Source organism: Hyperolius riggenbachi, chromosome 1 (genome assembly GCF_040937935.1).
Source record: "Hyperolius riggenbachi isolate aHypRig1 chromosome 1, aHypRig1.pri, whole genome shotgun sequence".
NCBI classification, from domain to species: Eukaryota; Metazoa; Chordata; class Amphibia; order Anura; family Hyperoliidae; genus Hyperolius; species Hyperolius riggenbachi.
This window is the reverse complement of record NC_090646.1, coordinates 242,206,371-242,221,559: the sequence shown is the minus strand read 5'-3', so window position 1 is coordinate 242,221,559 and position 15,189 is coordinate 242,206,371. Positions and strand designations below refer to the sequence as shown.

General features: G+C 39.5%; 1 protein-coding gene across 5 annotated transcripts in view; it reads left to right on the top strand.

The window, feature by feature from the left end:
- Positions 1 to 15,189, top strand: part of RAP1GDS1 (Rap1 GTPase-GDP dissociation stimulator 1) — a 160,363-nt gene that overhangs the window by 87,074 nt on the left and 58,100 nt on the right. For 3 of the 5 annotated variants that reach the window (XM_068232203.1, XM_068232194.1, XM_068232183.1), the window contains exon 5: positions 6,631 to 6,777. The exons of the other annotated variants lie outside the window; for them this stretch is intronic. In XM_068232203.1, the coding sequence (XP_068088304.1) occupies positions 6,631 to 6,777 (147 nt within the window). The remainder of the gene's footprint in view (positions 1 to 6,630; positions 6,778 to 15,189) is intronic. 5 annotated transcript variants of the gene reach the window in all.

Here is a 15,189-nt window from a genome sequence, read left to right as displayed (position 1 = left end):
ATCTGTGACTTCCTGAATGCGTTCCACTAGAGTCTCACCACATACAGACAGTAGAGGGCCACCTCTCTCTTCCTGAGTTTGGGGAGAAAATGGAGACACAATAGCACACACTGGTGAAAAAAGAACGCCGCCAAGTGATGCCCTTACTAACCCTGTTCTTGTTTAATGCCAGGTAAAAACAAACTGCAACTGCATGTGCACTATGCTTCCTTCAATTTCTACTTGCCACAATTGCACCGTGAACAATCGGTTGTTGGCGAATGATCGCATTAAATTGTGTAGGCCAGCGATTGCGATTCAAACAAAAATGAATACTGCAAGTGGAAAACCAGCACTGCGATTCACATGTTAATCATGGTGCTTTTGCAATCGGCAAAACAGCCACGTTTCACTTTTTGGAGAGGATTGCAGCTAGTGGAAAAGGGCCCTAAGGGGACTATAAATTCAAATGACAGCATCTTTTTAGAATTCAGTGCTCATTATTTAACTGACTTCAGCCTTGGTGGTACATCTTGCATACATTGGGCTCACCTGTGAGTTCCCTAGAGATTAACACAGATTAAAGGTGCCCATACACTCGTCAGATTGGCAGCAGACAGATAAGAAATGCATCTGATGATCTATCTGATGCGTTTTTAGAACATTTTTTACCAGGATAGAATTCCAATAGATTTCAGTTTGAAATCTGTTGAAATTCGATCTGATGGCATTTTTTTGCCATCAGATTTCCATTAAGGCCAATGCAAACTGATAAGCAATCTCATCAGATCGACCTAAATTTTCCACCCTGCTAGTTCGATGGAAATCCATCGAAATCGATCGAAATCGGCCGTCGATCGGTCGATTGGCCAACCGATTTGCGATCGATCGATCGATCGATCGCGATCGATCGGTCGGCCAGAAAATCGGCTGAGTGTATGGGCTGCTTAAGGCTTGACAATTAGTAGGTATTACAGTTCAGTAAGCATCTTTATGTATCTGGGCAGGTCCCTGAACAGTATATAGAGCTTAATCTCCTGGATTTAGGATTGTTGTGCATGTATGTTATCTGTCAAATAGAATCAGATGTAACCGCCCAGTGATGACTTCATAGTGCTGTGTGGCTACATCTCATCACAGGTAGCTTGTATTTTTGAATATTTTGGGTTTGGTGTTAATCTGGCAAAATGGAATATTTAAATTACTTTTTATTTCTAGAATTTAAAAGCGCACTGAAAAATGCCCTAATTTTTGTAATTTAACACACACTTATCTTTTGCATGAAATCTAACCTTGTTTTTTTCACAACTTTGCTTCAATTAATCTTTTCCTGTAAGCAGCTGAATCTCAACTGAAGAATCTCAGTGCATGAATCTGGACTCGCCTATTGATAAAACGTTCTTGTCTTTTATAAATGGAGACAACGTAGGCTAAACGTAGCAGGCTGTCCATCTGTCTCTTCGTTGCAAAGCTGCAACAAAACCTTATATGTGCCTTATTTCTCAACCTGGACAACACCAGTTATTGTGGGTATTTTTCTTTTAGGTCTGAACTAAGACACAGGGGTACATCTCAGGCACCTTGCATGCTAATTTAACTGAATCTCACATCTTCTTATGTGACCAGTCTTTCAACCAGTCCTCTGTCTTGATATCAGTTGCAAGTTCTGTTGCATATTTCAAGTGATGGTTGCTTAAATGACCACTATTGTGAAAGATTGTAAAATACATGTGTATGCCGGCTGGCCTCCCTACGCATTTGCATATTATTTTGGCAAGGATTGCTGTTCAGTTAGTGTTTTTGAAAATAAAGAAAACACTGAGAGTGCCCTATGAGAAGATGCACTTGTCCAAAGCCTGATCTGTCAAATATTGACAACCTATTATACTTGACAGTGACATGGAAACAAAGTAATTTATAGTGCATTCTACTGTGGAACAAATGTACATTTCATACATATGCATATACATGCATTTTTACATTTTCACAATAGTGGGACTTTTTAATAGCTCTCTCTTTCAGGTATAAATCATAAACCTTCCACAAAGACTAACCACTTATTTTATTGTTTTTATAATATGTGATACGGATATTGCTTTTCAAAAACTTGGGTATTCTTCTTTTATGCAAAGTTTGCTTTGGTAACGTAGAATGGTAAATCAAGTTATTTATTGCATAAAGAGTCCTGAATCTGATTCTGCAACAACCCAATGCTGGGTACACACATATTGTTAACGTCCTGTATTTACCAATTAGCTCTCTGCCGTGACAGTCAGGTGACATGGGGGAGAGATCAAATTACAACTTGTGATTAGACACAGATGAGGGGGAATTAAACAGGCTAAACTCTAAATATATACAGGATCATTTATCTGTTTTCCTTCTGTCCTGTGCAAGAGTTCAGGTCCACCTTAACCAGACAGGAGTTTGAAAAACGCCTTTTTACATCACTTAAGCCTGGGTTATCACTCTTCCCCACTTTTGTTCTGATGACTTTTGCTGTCTGCTCTCCACCTAGACAGTATGAGTCATCAGGAGGGAGGGGTGGGGAGAATTCATGTGGGAGGTAGCAAGTTTAGCTGTGACTTAACTGCTCAGTAGTTAAAGGAAACTTGTAACTTTCAAGATATTGCAGATAAAATATGCTACCGGATTCAGCAATCCCCTCTGGATTCAACCTGGACAATTTCCTCTACTCTCTGCCACCCCTTTTTATTGTTTTTTTTTTTTTTTTGGTTTTCCTGTGTGGAATGTTTTTTTTTTTTTTCTGTAAGATAGGCTGCAACCCCAGAAGAATATTAAGGTCATTGTCTGTGCACAAGAGCACCTGAGTTCTGAGCATGCTCATGTTGTCCTCTTGTGCACTTTCAAGCATCAGTAAGCCACCCTAGACTAAAATTACCCTTTCCTTACTCCATCCCTTAATTTTCCTTATAAATGGCAAACAATTACCCTCTTTGTTGATGCAGATACCTTCTTATTGACACCTAACCTTCCTTATCAATGCCTTACCCTAATCTTCCTACATGCCCAACTTTAATTATCGGCACTGCAACAACAATACCTGCGCCAAATTTGCATCTTATGCAATAACATTCGTTTTATAAGAACACTTATTTGTACTTGACCCTTTTAATGTAGGTAAAAAGTGAACTGGAAACATCTGTGAGGAAGAAAACTAGGAATTGCCAACTGTATGGACTGCAACTTCCTGATGCTTGTTTACAAGACCCGGTACTGCCACTTTATGTATCGTTCCACTTTTGGCTACTGACCATTAGTCAGTGATTTCATTACAGCAAGATAGTAGTTGTTTGTTCTGCAGACAAATGGCTGGGGGGGGGGGGGGGGGGTCCATCTCTTGCTTCCTAAACTGAAAAAGTTGGATTGGCATTGCCAGAGACAGATACATAATGCACGGACACACTAATTTTCTGAGCATGCTTATGACCAGTCTGGGGGGGCGACACCACAATGGGCAATTAAAAGAACGCTGACACACAAAAGGAGGAAATCTCTTGGTTATTTTTAACAGACTTACAAACATCGCCAGGATTAGTAGTTAATAAGCACAAAGCATTTTTGAATCTGCCTCCAGGGCTTAATATTGGTCCTTATGGAGGATTCTCATTCGTCTAATTGGTGGACTAAAAAAGAATCCTGATTGGGGGAGGGGGGGAGATAATTTTCCCCCCTTAGTATTAGTGGTGGCTGTTGTGCACTTATTTATGCTTTTATTTCTAATAAGTTTTTACAATTTAACCCTTTGTTTTAAGGGGATGGGGGGGGGGGGGTGCAAAAATAGGCCAGATACCTTGGAGTGGGGAGATATCTGGGAGTCCACTTATCGAGTTTCCAGATGAGAAGAGTCCAGAAGATGATAAAAAAATGTAGAGGAATGTAGTGTCAGAGCACAGAAATTGAAGAAAATTATGCAAAATAAAACAAATGTACAGATTGGTTTATTCTTTTCAAACTATGTGACTTGACCATTAAGGTAGTGTTGCCCTTAGGGACCAGAGCAGTTTTCACCATTCAGCGCCCCTCCCATCCATTTGCCAATAACTTTATCATGGCACACATATATTGAAAAAGTAAAAGGAACTATATCACTGCGCTCAAACTTCCTCTCTATATAAAGCTGCATACAATGAGGTGCGCCTCCTGGTCAAATACAGTTGTCCAAAGATGTTCCTCTCAGTCCAAGCGACACTCCCACGGTGCAGCCAACATGGGCAATTTTGAAAACTTGGAGCAGGAGCGCTAACGTAAGAGGCCAGTAAGTGTCTTCTCTTTAATGCATACCCACAGCATCTGCTCAGGGTCCCTTTAAGATTAATTTTCAGGGGACTTAAATATACTGCTGCTTGTGCAGTAAGCGGATAAATTCAGTGTTTGTTTTGAATACTTCAAAAATATTTTCAAACAAATATTTTCGTCTAGTTTGCTGTTATTTCTAATAAAACTTTTACAATCCAGCCTCTTGTTATAAACTGGGGAGGAGGAGGGCACCATGCTTATACTAAGTTGTAAATTAACTCTACGCTCAATATGAACCCTGTTTTTAAGTTTTAATAACATCAGCAAACACTGAGTGGTGGAGTATAGACAAATGACTTACTTTCGTCCTGTACACAATAAGCTAGTAATTTTCACAGAGTGGTCAAATCAGAAATGCAAGTATTTTGTATTATTGATCAGAACCTGATTCAATCTGAATCAGATTAAACAGTCATACCACACCTTTGCTGTATAAAGACTGCAGAACCGCTGTACACGCTGTTTAAGTAAGACGTCAGACTACATGGAAGTGGTTAAATTGTACAATCAAGATTGTATGGTTACTGACCAGCTCTACTCCTAAAAAGTTGCATTGTGGATTACGAGTGTGATGCGACACATACAGTACATAGAAGTATGACTTTTTGCAACTATAATTGCACATGTCGTTGGGTAAAAGCAAAGCATGCGTGTCATTCTGGGGGAATCCGCCTCATTACACTCACAGCACACAGATGTGTAAGTGCATTAGAATTGTATTGCTTTTGCACCACAATGAATGCAGTCTGAATTTCCCGTTAACTTGTTGACCACCGAGGGTTCCCCCCTTATGGAACAAAACAATTTTCACCTTTCAGTGCTCCTCCCTTTCATTTGCCAATCACTTTACAACAAAATGATCTATATCTTGTTTCTATCACCACCAGTTAGGCTTTCTGTGGGTGGTAAATTATGCTAAGAATTAATTTAGTCTAAATGCATTTTAATGGGAATAATAAAGAAATTGAAAAAAATATTTTCGGCCATTATAGTTTTAAAATAAAACTTTCTGTGTTTAAAACCCACACATTTTATTTGCCCATTTGTCCTGGTTATTGCAATGTTTAAAATTTTTCCCTAGTACAATGTATGGTGACAATATTTTATTTGATAATAAAGGTGCATTTTTTCAGTTTGTGCCCATCACTAATTACAAGGCCATATTTTAAAAAATGACAGTAATATACCGTCTTGACATACATATTAAATTTCAGTCCCTAAGGTAACTATTTATGTAATTTTCTTTTTTTTTCTTTTTTTTTTTTTTTTATGCAAAAGTTTTATTTGGGTAACCATGGGAGAGTGTAAGAGGTAATTTTAAATGTATGTGTGTTTTCTTTTTTTCTTTATTACAGAAAATGTATGTAGGTGTAATTTTACTATTTGGCCACTCATTATCTTCCTGTGAGTAACAGGAAGTAATGCGTGGATGTGTTACTTTCGTTATTATGACCACAGGCATCTCATTGATGCCGGCGATCATTGACACAGGGTCTTAGATCAGTGGATGGAAACTTGCGTTCCTATTCATTGGCCTCCCTTCTGGTGGCGAGAATGTTCATGGGAGGGAGCGCGCAACAGTGATGGACTAGTATCTCCGTCCCTGGGACTTTAGATGAAGTTTTGCAGGGTGTAAATATACTGCACTTGGTGCAGTAACTAGTTAAAGTGTACTAAAGACTAAAGGGTTTTTACTTACCTGGGGCTTCCTCCAGCTTCCTGTAGTACCTTAGCTCGCTCACTATATTCTTTTGTCCCCTTGGACACTATATTCTTTCGTTCCCATGGCTGTCAGCCATGTAAAGACTTCTGCGCATGCGCGGTCCCAGCCACGCTCACCTCCAGTCACGTTTCCCAGGCCGGGAACTTTCTGCGCATCCCGGCCACAGGAGCACAATGAAGAAGACATGTGGCCCAGCACAGCGCAAGCACAGTGGCTTGCTACCCAGCTGGATAGCGGACTCCATATCGACACAACAGAGGTAACGGAAGGAATTTTGAGTTCGCAGATGGACTACAGGGGACTGGAGGAAGCCCCAGGTAAGTAAAAATAATTTCCTCCTATTCATCTTTGGTTTACTTTAAGAACTTTTTTTTATAAGTTCATTCTAAGCTGTTCACTCTTTTTTTTAAAGAAAAACAAACTTTCTTGTAAGAGGAAATCTTAATAAGCAAGACTAGGCACAAGGCTATCATGGGGTGAATTTCATATTAGTGTAGGGGTAAAGAATAGATTCCTGTTATGTTTTTCTTTTTTTCCTGATATCAAATGAGGGTGCTGCTAAGGGAATGCTTACTATTATTTTAATGTGCCTTTTTGTTTGTTTCCAGATGAGGGCAGGCACGCGGTTGACCAAGCAGGTGGTGCAAAAATTGTAGTTGACCACTTACGATCAATGCACACTTTAACAGATCCAGCAAATGAGAAGCTCATGACTGTCTTTTGTGGCATGCTGATGAACTATAGCAATGACAATGGTAAACAAATCGCTTTATCTAGATCCACACTCAATAAAGGCAGCTCAACCAGTGAGTTGCATATAGGCCGTATCTGCACTATTAAATTTACATTTAGCCTATAAATTTAGCCTCATTCACTTATCTGATTTTTTGTTTTTCATTAAACTGCTTTCAGAGAACAATTTAAGGTCACTTTCACATAAGCACTGATGGATTAGGTTTAGAGGGGAAAGAGAGCAGTATAATTGATTTTTCAAAACCTGTTTTGATTTCCTTTTGAAGTCTGTAAATCTGGAGTCGGATGTCTGTGAGCATGCTGAAGTGTTAAATGCAAAACAAAATTCCCTTTCTACTATGCTTTTCATTTAAGTGCGAACGCTGCTCTGCCAGATGGATGTGCACTGAGTCTGAGAAACAATCTGTTCCCTGCCCTGCTGTTCTGTAGGGAATTGTATGCCATTATTCAAATGTGTTCAGTTTTCCAGTGACCCAGTAACATACCTTGTTTTCCTTCCGTATAGGTGGAGAGAATGTGTACACTGTAGGTGCACATTATAGAGCGTCAGTGTTTTCCCTTCTGCTAATACTTAAATGAAATTAGAATGTGATGAGTATTCATAGACCCTGAAAAAAGGCCAGTTTAAATTGCTTATTTTTTACGATATTTATTAATAAATTATTTGTCCACGTTAGCACATTGTAAAATCTTACCTCACCCTCATTTGAATTCTTAATCATTTTTACTGCTGGCTTGATGAATTACTGTTGCAATTCCTCCTCCCCAAATGAGCAGGAATATCACCTCATGCCACAGAGTGCTCTGGAGCAGAAGGCTACATGAAGCTATCATTGTGAAGGGTGGGGTTATGTACCAATATGTAGTTATAAGAATCCTTTTTAATGCTGAAGCCGAAATGATGTAAACATTGGTTATCCTGAAAAAACTGTTATGTTCCGCTATGAGCTGTTACAGGTGTTCTTTAACCTCCTTAGTGGTAATCCTGAGTCAAGCTCGGAACGGAAATCCACAGCTCAGAGCAGTAATCCTGTGCCTGATAGAGTTTTATATGCAGGAGCTGCTGCAGATCTCTGTGGTATGTTTTTTTTTTTGTTTCTTTTTTTTTTTTTTACTTGTTTTGGGGTCTAAAAGTTTGTGAAAAAATGGCACGGCTTTTAGACCCTAAATGGAAATAATTGTTATGCCAGGGAGGTTAATTAAGTAGTTTTCAAGTAGTTTTCCAATAATAATGGTCTGTTGGATGTAAGCTCCAGCCAAAATTGATATCTTAGTGTTGTTGGTACATAAGAGTTTGGGGCTGATGTCAGGGCCTATATAAGTTTTCAGGATGTCACCAGTTAAAATTGGCTTATTTAAATATTATTTGATCTCTACCATTCAATCCCAGTTGTTCCTTACACCTAAACCTATTGCAGCTTAAAAGGACTCCGAGCAGTGCAGAAACTATGGAAAGATGCATACCATTTTGAAGCTCTCTTTCTCCTCTTTCCAACAATATTTAAACTGCCACCCTACGCCTTTTAGTTTTTGCTATTTCCGCGATCGAAATCGCGGCAAATGCAAATTAACGAAAACTAAAAGACGTAGGGTGGCAGTTTATATGTCATTGGAAAAAGGAGAAAGAGAGCTTCAAAATGGTATGCATCTTTCCATAGTTACTTGTATTACACAGGACGACTTTTCCACAGCTCCATTCAGCTGCCGACTTTGGGGAAAAGTCGTCCTGTGTAATACAAGCAACTATGGAAAGATGCATACCATTTTTAAGCTCTCTTTCTCCTCTTTCCAACGATACATAAACCGCTGCCCTACGCCTTTTAGTTTTTTTTAGGAGAAAGAGAGCTTCAAAATGGTATGCATCTTTCCATAGTTTCTGCACTGCTCGGAGTCCCTTTAAAGAGAACTGAAAACTATCTACATAAAATATATTTTTGAATTAATCTCCCCCCTAAGGGAGGTTCATAAATGATGCCGGTAGAGTAGCATCTACTGGCATGCAGAAGCGCCAGGAATGCAACATCTGGCATAAACCAGGGACCAGGAAGTGCAACCACTTGAAGTGCGACAGTGACATTTGTGAGATCGATGCCTTCGTGGAGACGAGGGTTACTGAGCAGCCATCGTAGGCAAGTTAATTTAACGCTGCCCCCACACAAAGCCACCATCATTTACGAACCTCCCTTAGGGGCATGTTCATTTTAAATGTAGATAGTGCTCAGTTTCTTTTAACCTCCTACCTACATGTGGCCTGTTTCTCTCACTACCTTGCCATTCCAGTGACTGTAACCCAAAATTTGCACCTTACCTTATCTTTTCACGGACAGTATCCTAACACAACCCTACATTTTTAGTTGACCCTCAGTTTAAACCTTCAAAGGACACGTGAACTGAGAGAGATATGGAGGCTGCCATATATATTTCCTTATAAACAATACTATTTGCTTGGTTGTCCTGCTGATCCTCTGCCTCTAATACTTTTATCCATAGACCCTGAACAAGCATATATATCAGATGTTTCAGACTGAAATCTGACTTAATTTTGTTGGACTTAAGTTGCAAGCTGCATGCTTGTTTCCGGTGTGGGATCCAGATACTACTGCAGCCAATGAAATCAGCAGGACTGCCGGGCAGCTGGTATGATTTAGAAGGTAATAAACATGGCACGATACGATTATGTTATATAATTGAAAGTGCCATTGAATGAATCACTATTGAAACTTAATATCCAAATGTGATACCCAACCCTGGCCAGTTAAAGGATACCCGAGGTGACATGATGAGATAGACAGTGCCTAGCACACAAATAACTGTTGTGTTCCTTTTTTCTTTCTTTGCCTGAAAGAGTTAAATATCAGGTATGTAAGTGGCTGACTCAGTCCTGTGACCCTCACTGATAAGAAATTCCAACTATAAAATACTTTCCTAGCAGAAAATGGCTTCTGAAAGCAGGAAAGAGATAAAAAGGTCAATGGTTCATAGCTTTTAGCTCTGACATACTTCAATGAATGTGTCATTGAGCAAAAACAATAAAACAGTTAAAACTTAAAAAAGTAGATTTAAACATAAAATAAAACTGAAATATCTTAAAAAGTAATCTTTAGGAGAAGGAAGCTAGATACAATCGTTTATTTTATAATTTTTGCCTCGGGTGTCCTTTAAACCCTGCATTCTAGGCTAGCTAAGTGGGAATTAAAACAAACCTGTTACTAAGAAGTCATCCACACCAGCTGCACTGCATATTCCTCTTCAACAGTGTGCATTGACACCATTTTATGGCTTACAGTGCGTATTGACTTGGCTCTTCTCTGTGCCTCCAAAGAGTGCTGCATGCCACCACATGTAAATAGACATCAACACTGCAAACAGATGCTTGCACTATTGATTTGAGCAAGTCCTAAACCTCTTCTGACTTCAGATTGACCTGATGAAATGATAGTTTATTAGAAATTCCATTGTGGGTCACTACATTACAGTCAGATTAACTGCTTGGCAGTTTTGAGAGCTGACGCATTGAATCACAGGATGGTGCATCTCAGTGGTTCCAGTAATAAAATATCTAGCTAGCACTGCAGCCTGTACTATCCATTTTGGTAGTGTTAAACTTTGACTTTTGAAATCCAGAACAGAATAAGGCATAAGAGTACAACGAATCTTCCTTTTCCTGACTTTTTTCTTCTGTGACAATAATACTACATTGTATTAGCTATTGCAGGTACAGATGGCATAAGATTACTTAAACTAACATTATGTAACATATTACTAGCCTTCTGCTAATGCACCAGTCATTTATCTGCAATGTAATTTAGAGCCCAGCTAAATCAAAAATTGAACACGATAATTACTATAAACAAGACTTCTCGACAACAAAGAAAACCTGTTTTTCCTCTAGAAGATGATGTGAAAAACAGTTCAATAGGCCATTCCGTGTGTTTTAACGTGAAAAGTACAGAGTGTCTGAGCATGTGCCTTGCTTCAGAAATCATCATGTGAGAGAATAAAATGATCACTTTAAAGCAGACCTGAGCTGACATTCACATTTTTCTAGCTATTGCCTGCAGTCACATTGTTAAATTCAGGACCGATTCCTGAATGCTTTTCTTCAAGCTTGAAGAATAGCATCCAAGCGAGAGGCTAGACATCTGAAATGGCCCTTTGGCCCAGTGGGTCCCATGGTCATTCTGCAATAGAGAGTAGTGGAGGTGCAGAAACATCCCTTTTACATTGACCTTTGCTTAAGAACATAGACTGGAACATGGTAATGTGAAAAGACTGAGGTGGGACCTTTATCAACAAACTCCCATCTGCACAAAGTGTGAACAAGCTAGGGGCTTAGTAAGACTTTCTAAAGTGGCTGCAGGGAATGGTATGGAAGGCTTTCAATATGGTTACGCCATTTCAGGTCTGTTTTAAAATACATGACTGTACGGAACTAAAATGCTTTACCATCATGTGTAATTACTATTGCATGAATCCAGTATCTTGTCTGTGGAAACATCCCAGTATATAGTAAAGTCTCAGTATAGTAATAACAATATTTTAAATACTACTTTTTAAAACATTGTATCGATCTTATCCTTAAAAGTATTGGCAAGCGTGTCTGTTGTCATTGCTGTGTCTTCCTCCTGGGCCTCTCTGATGAGCTGGCTCAGTATACTATTAATTGAAGTGCTGAGTTCTGGAGTCAAGCTGCATACACACTTTAGATTATAGGCTACAAAACAATCGATTGATAATCATGTGCACAAATTTCACAAATGATCAAAAGACAGACCTAGGTGGAAAATGCTGATCCATCTTGCCGGATCTGATTGAACGACGATCATTTATTACCAACAGTGTGCATGTACATTGTTACATAACAATCATAACGCACATGGGAAGAATCCATCACCCAACAAACTCTGACATCAATTCTGTATGCGCAGGCAATATTCAAAACCGATCAGTTGTTATGAGGTTGTTTGTGTAAGAGATCGGCATTCCAGTCAACAGTCGTTTGTTAATCTGTTATTCTTAACAATCGTTATCACAAGTGTGTATTTAGCAGTAATATTTAGGTAAGTATTGTATAAAGGTAACCTCCTCCCCATCTGAAATGCAGAGTTTTATTAACACAGCTGAGAATAAAGTGGAATCTACTAAGAGGTTTTCTGCTGAAGACTCTGTAGATTTTTTTTCCCCTTCCAGTCTGCTTTAATGAAGGACAGACTGTGGGAAGCAATATGCTATAAGAAGTTTAGTTCCACTTTAATATTTTACTTGGCTTTGCTCTTTCCGCCTGTTCCATCATCAGATGCTTAGAAATATAAATAAGGGACATAACTAATTGATTTCTCTGCAGGTCAAATGGGACTCTTCTTTCAAGACCCTTTTAAATGTTGCTAGCCTAATGTTTTCCATGGCTGTTCCCTAGTGGCTGCCATCTTATTTTATGACATTACCTCCGCTTTGCTGCTAATGCGACTGTGCAGCTTGACCTTGCAGAACTCGGCCACTGATGTACTGGTTTTCTGGCTTCGCTCTGTGCCAGGAATTTCTGAGCTATCCATGCTAGAAAGATGCACATTTTTATGTTCCTAATCTATATTATAGTTGCATTGTGTACTAATGAATTAATGTGATACGGATGTGTTTTTTTTGCTTTTTCAGGATTATTATTTAATATTCTTTGTTTTCCAGATAGCTCTGTGTATTAAATCTTTTTTTTCCCTCTCTCCATGTTTTCATGCCTTTAAATAGCCTTGGCTATTGTTTGCCTGTAATTATTGTCTATATTTTGTTTATCCAGGTGCAGGAGGATGTATATAGAACACAATTTTAGGCCTCACATTCACACTGGAGCGTTTTACTAGCGTTTTCCGCTTTTCTTTGAATCACTAACACTTGAGAAAGCACGATGGCAATGCAAATCAATGGTAGTGTTCACACTATAGCGATCACCAGCGATTTGCTGAAAGCGCAAACATGGTGCATGGAGCTTTTTTTTTTGCGATTTTGGAGCAGTTGCATTTTAACGCAATTGCTCCAAAGTCATGCTCCTGTACAGTGAAAAATCACAGCAAAATGACCCTTGCCAAATCACCTGGGTTTTGCAGATTACCAGTGGCCTTATGCTGCTTTAGACTTCATATTCTTTCTTTACGTTTCCTAACCCAATAAAGCCATGTCCGCATAGACCTATCCCATTTCCACTGATTTGTAGTTATTTGCAAAGAGCAGGCCACATCTCAAGTAACTGGGAGTTGTTTCGTCTATAGACATTGTCAGAGCCTTGGTGAATGAAAATGCTGCTTTATTCTTAACCTTCCACAGAGGTTGAATTCCAGATGCAGGCATGGCAACTGCTTCACAGAACAGAAAATACTGATAAGTTAATCACTTAACCGTACTAAAGACATTAAAGCCCTATGCAGATTTTTTTTTTCAGCGTATGGATTATGCACAGCTCCAATCAAATTTTACTTGTCATGATTGAGTCAAGATTGCAGCATCCAGTGGCAATAGGTGCGGTTATAAAAGTGCAAAATCCTGATGTGGTGCCTCTTTTACGGTGTGCCAGTAGTAGAAACAATTTACATAGATGGTGTATAAAAATTACATTTTTCTAGTCCACTGTAGTTTTGGACTCTCCTACCTAATAAGGTACTCCTGGCTGCCTAGCTTCCAAACAGCCTCTTTGACCATGGCAAGGTGTTGCCAGTTTTGGGGTTTATCTCAAACAGGACACTTATGTTGTGTATTCTCAAAAGCCTTCCACCAAGGGGGACTACACAGTGCTGCTGCTGGTGTCTGAAGTGGGGGACTATAAAGAAGCCAGAAAAAAGGAGCAGCATGGTAGCCATCAGTAAGAAATAATGATGCACTGTGCTGGGCTAGTGGTTACACATTAATCTTAGTGCCAGTAAGAAGCTTCTAGAGCTATTACTGGCAGACAACTGCTGTATTGAATTCCAATCATGTTTGTACTGTAAGTGCTTTATATGGTGGGATTGTGCCAGTGGATATGGTCTGTAAAAGAACACTGCAAATGTTAAACTTTCTAAAGGAAACTCAACTGATGTTTGAGGTAAATGAAAAAAGGCACATGCAAACGGCCAGTGTTAAAGCATGAAAGAAGCCTCTATTAGAGTGGCATATAGCACCCAGGGAGTACAGCAGTTGTCACGCATCATATAACATCCGAAGCCCTGCATGACATTATGCATGCATAATTAGATTTCTCTTTTGCAGTATGTGACGAATAAACGTTTATTCGTCCTAATAAAGTAATTAGAGCCTTATAAAATATTCCCTGTAGCCACTATTAAAAAGTGACAGCAGATAGGAAAAGGCTTGGTTTATAAACAGATCAGGGAAGCCAGGGGTTAACACAGTTCCCCTCTTCCTGGTCAAATGCTAGCAAATGTTTCCTTACTTGTAGCTTTCAAACTCGGAGCAGTGCTTTTCAGCGCTGCTAGCTTTGGGCGCAGCCAGCGCCGCCATAGACTGTAATGGGAATCAGTCTATAGCGGCGCTCAGTGAGGAAGGTCGGCTCCGTCAGAAGACGGAGCCGAAGTTGTTTAAAAAACACAATAATTCAGCCTCCAGCAATCGCTGGAAGCCGAATTATTTCATTCCCCCACTATCCATGTCGGCCTGGAGGGGGGATAGTAATTAAAACGCCCCGGACTTGTGCAGAAGCAGGACCAGCCATTTAACAGCTGGATCCTGCGCCCAAGTCTACCAGCGCCGTATTCAAATGTACGCTTCAAACTACATCAAAGAGGCCAAAAGCAGCTAATTCAGCCCTGGTCCCTTATCAGGTCCTGGAAGGACATAGGCCTCGATTTATCATTGTCTTTGAGATAACTTTTTCCAGTTTGTTAAATTACCGAATTCGAAATTTAGCGATTTCTATTTGTATTCATCAAGGTTTTTTTGCATTCGGTGTGAATTCGATAACAATTCGGTAACCATTCGGTAACATGTCGATATTTCCATTTTACAGCGTTAATTTAACACAAGGCCATAAGATTCCCATGGAATTGTGGGTAAAAGGCCGTCCTTTGAACACTACGTAGCAACATTCTGAATAGGGCTTAACACCTGGACCAGGATTCTGGAAGTGGCTTGGGACAATCCCACAATTTCGCCAGCTGCGGCTTGATAGGAGCCTTTTCTGGAAAAATGTAGTGCAGTTAGCAAATTAGTTAACCCTGGCACTGCCTGTGTTCTCTTACAAGATGATTCAAGAGAAATGCAGATGTCCTGTTATAGCAAATAAATCTATTCTCTTGCAAATTGATATGGTTCTAGACCTTATTCTTGCCCTTCTGCGCCTTTGAATCACTCTCAGCTGATACATAACCACTTCAAATGGCTCCATCTTCTCTGTCAGCAATGATCTGACAGGAATAACGACAGAGCAGTGA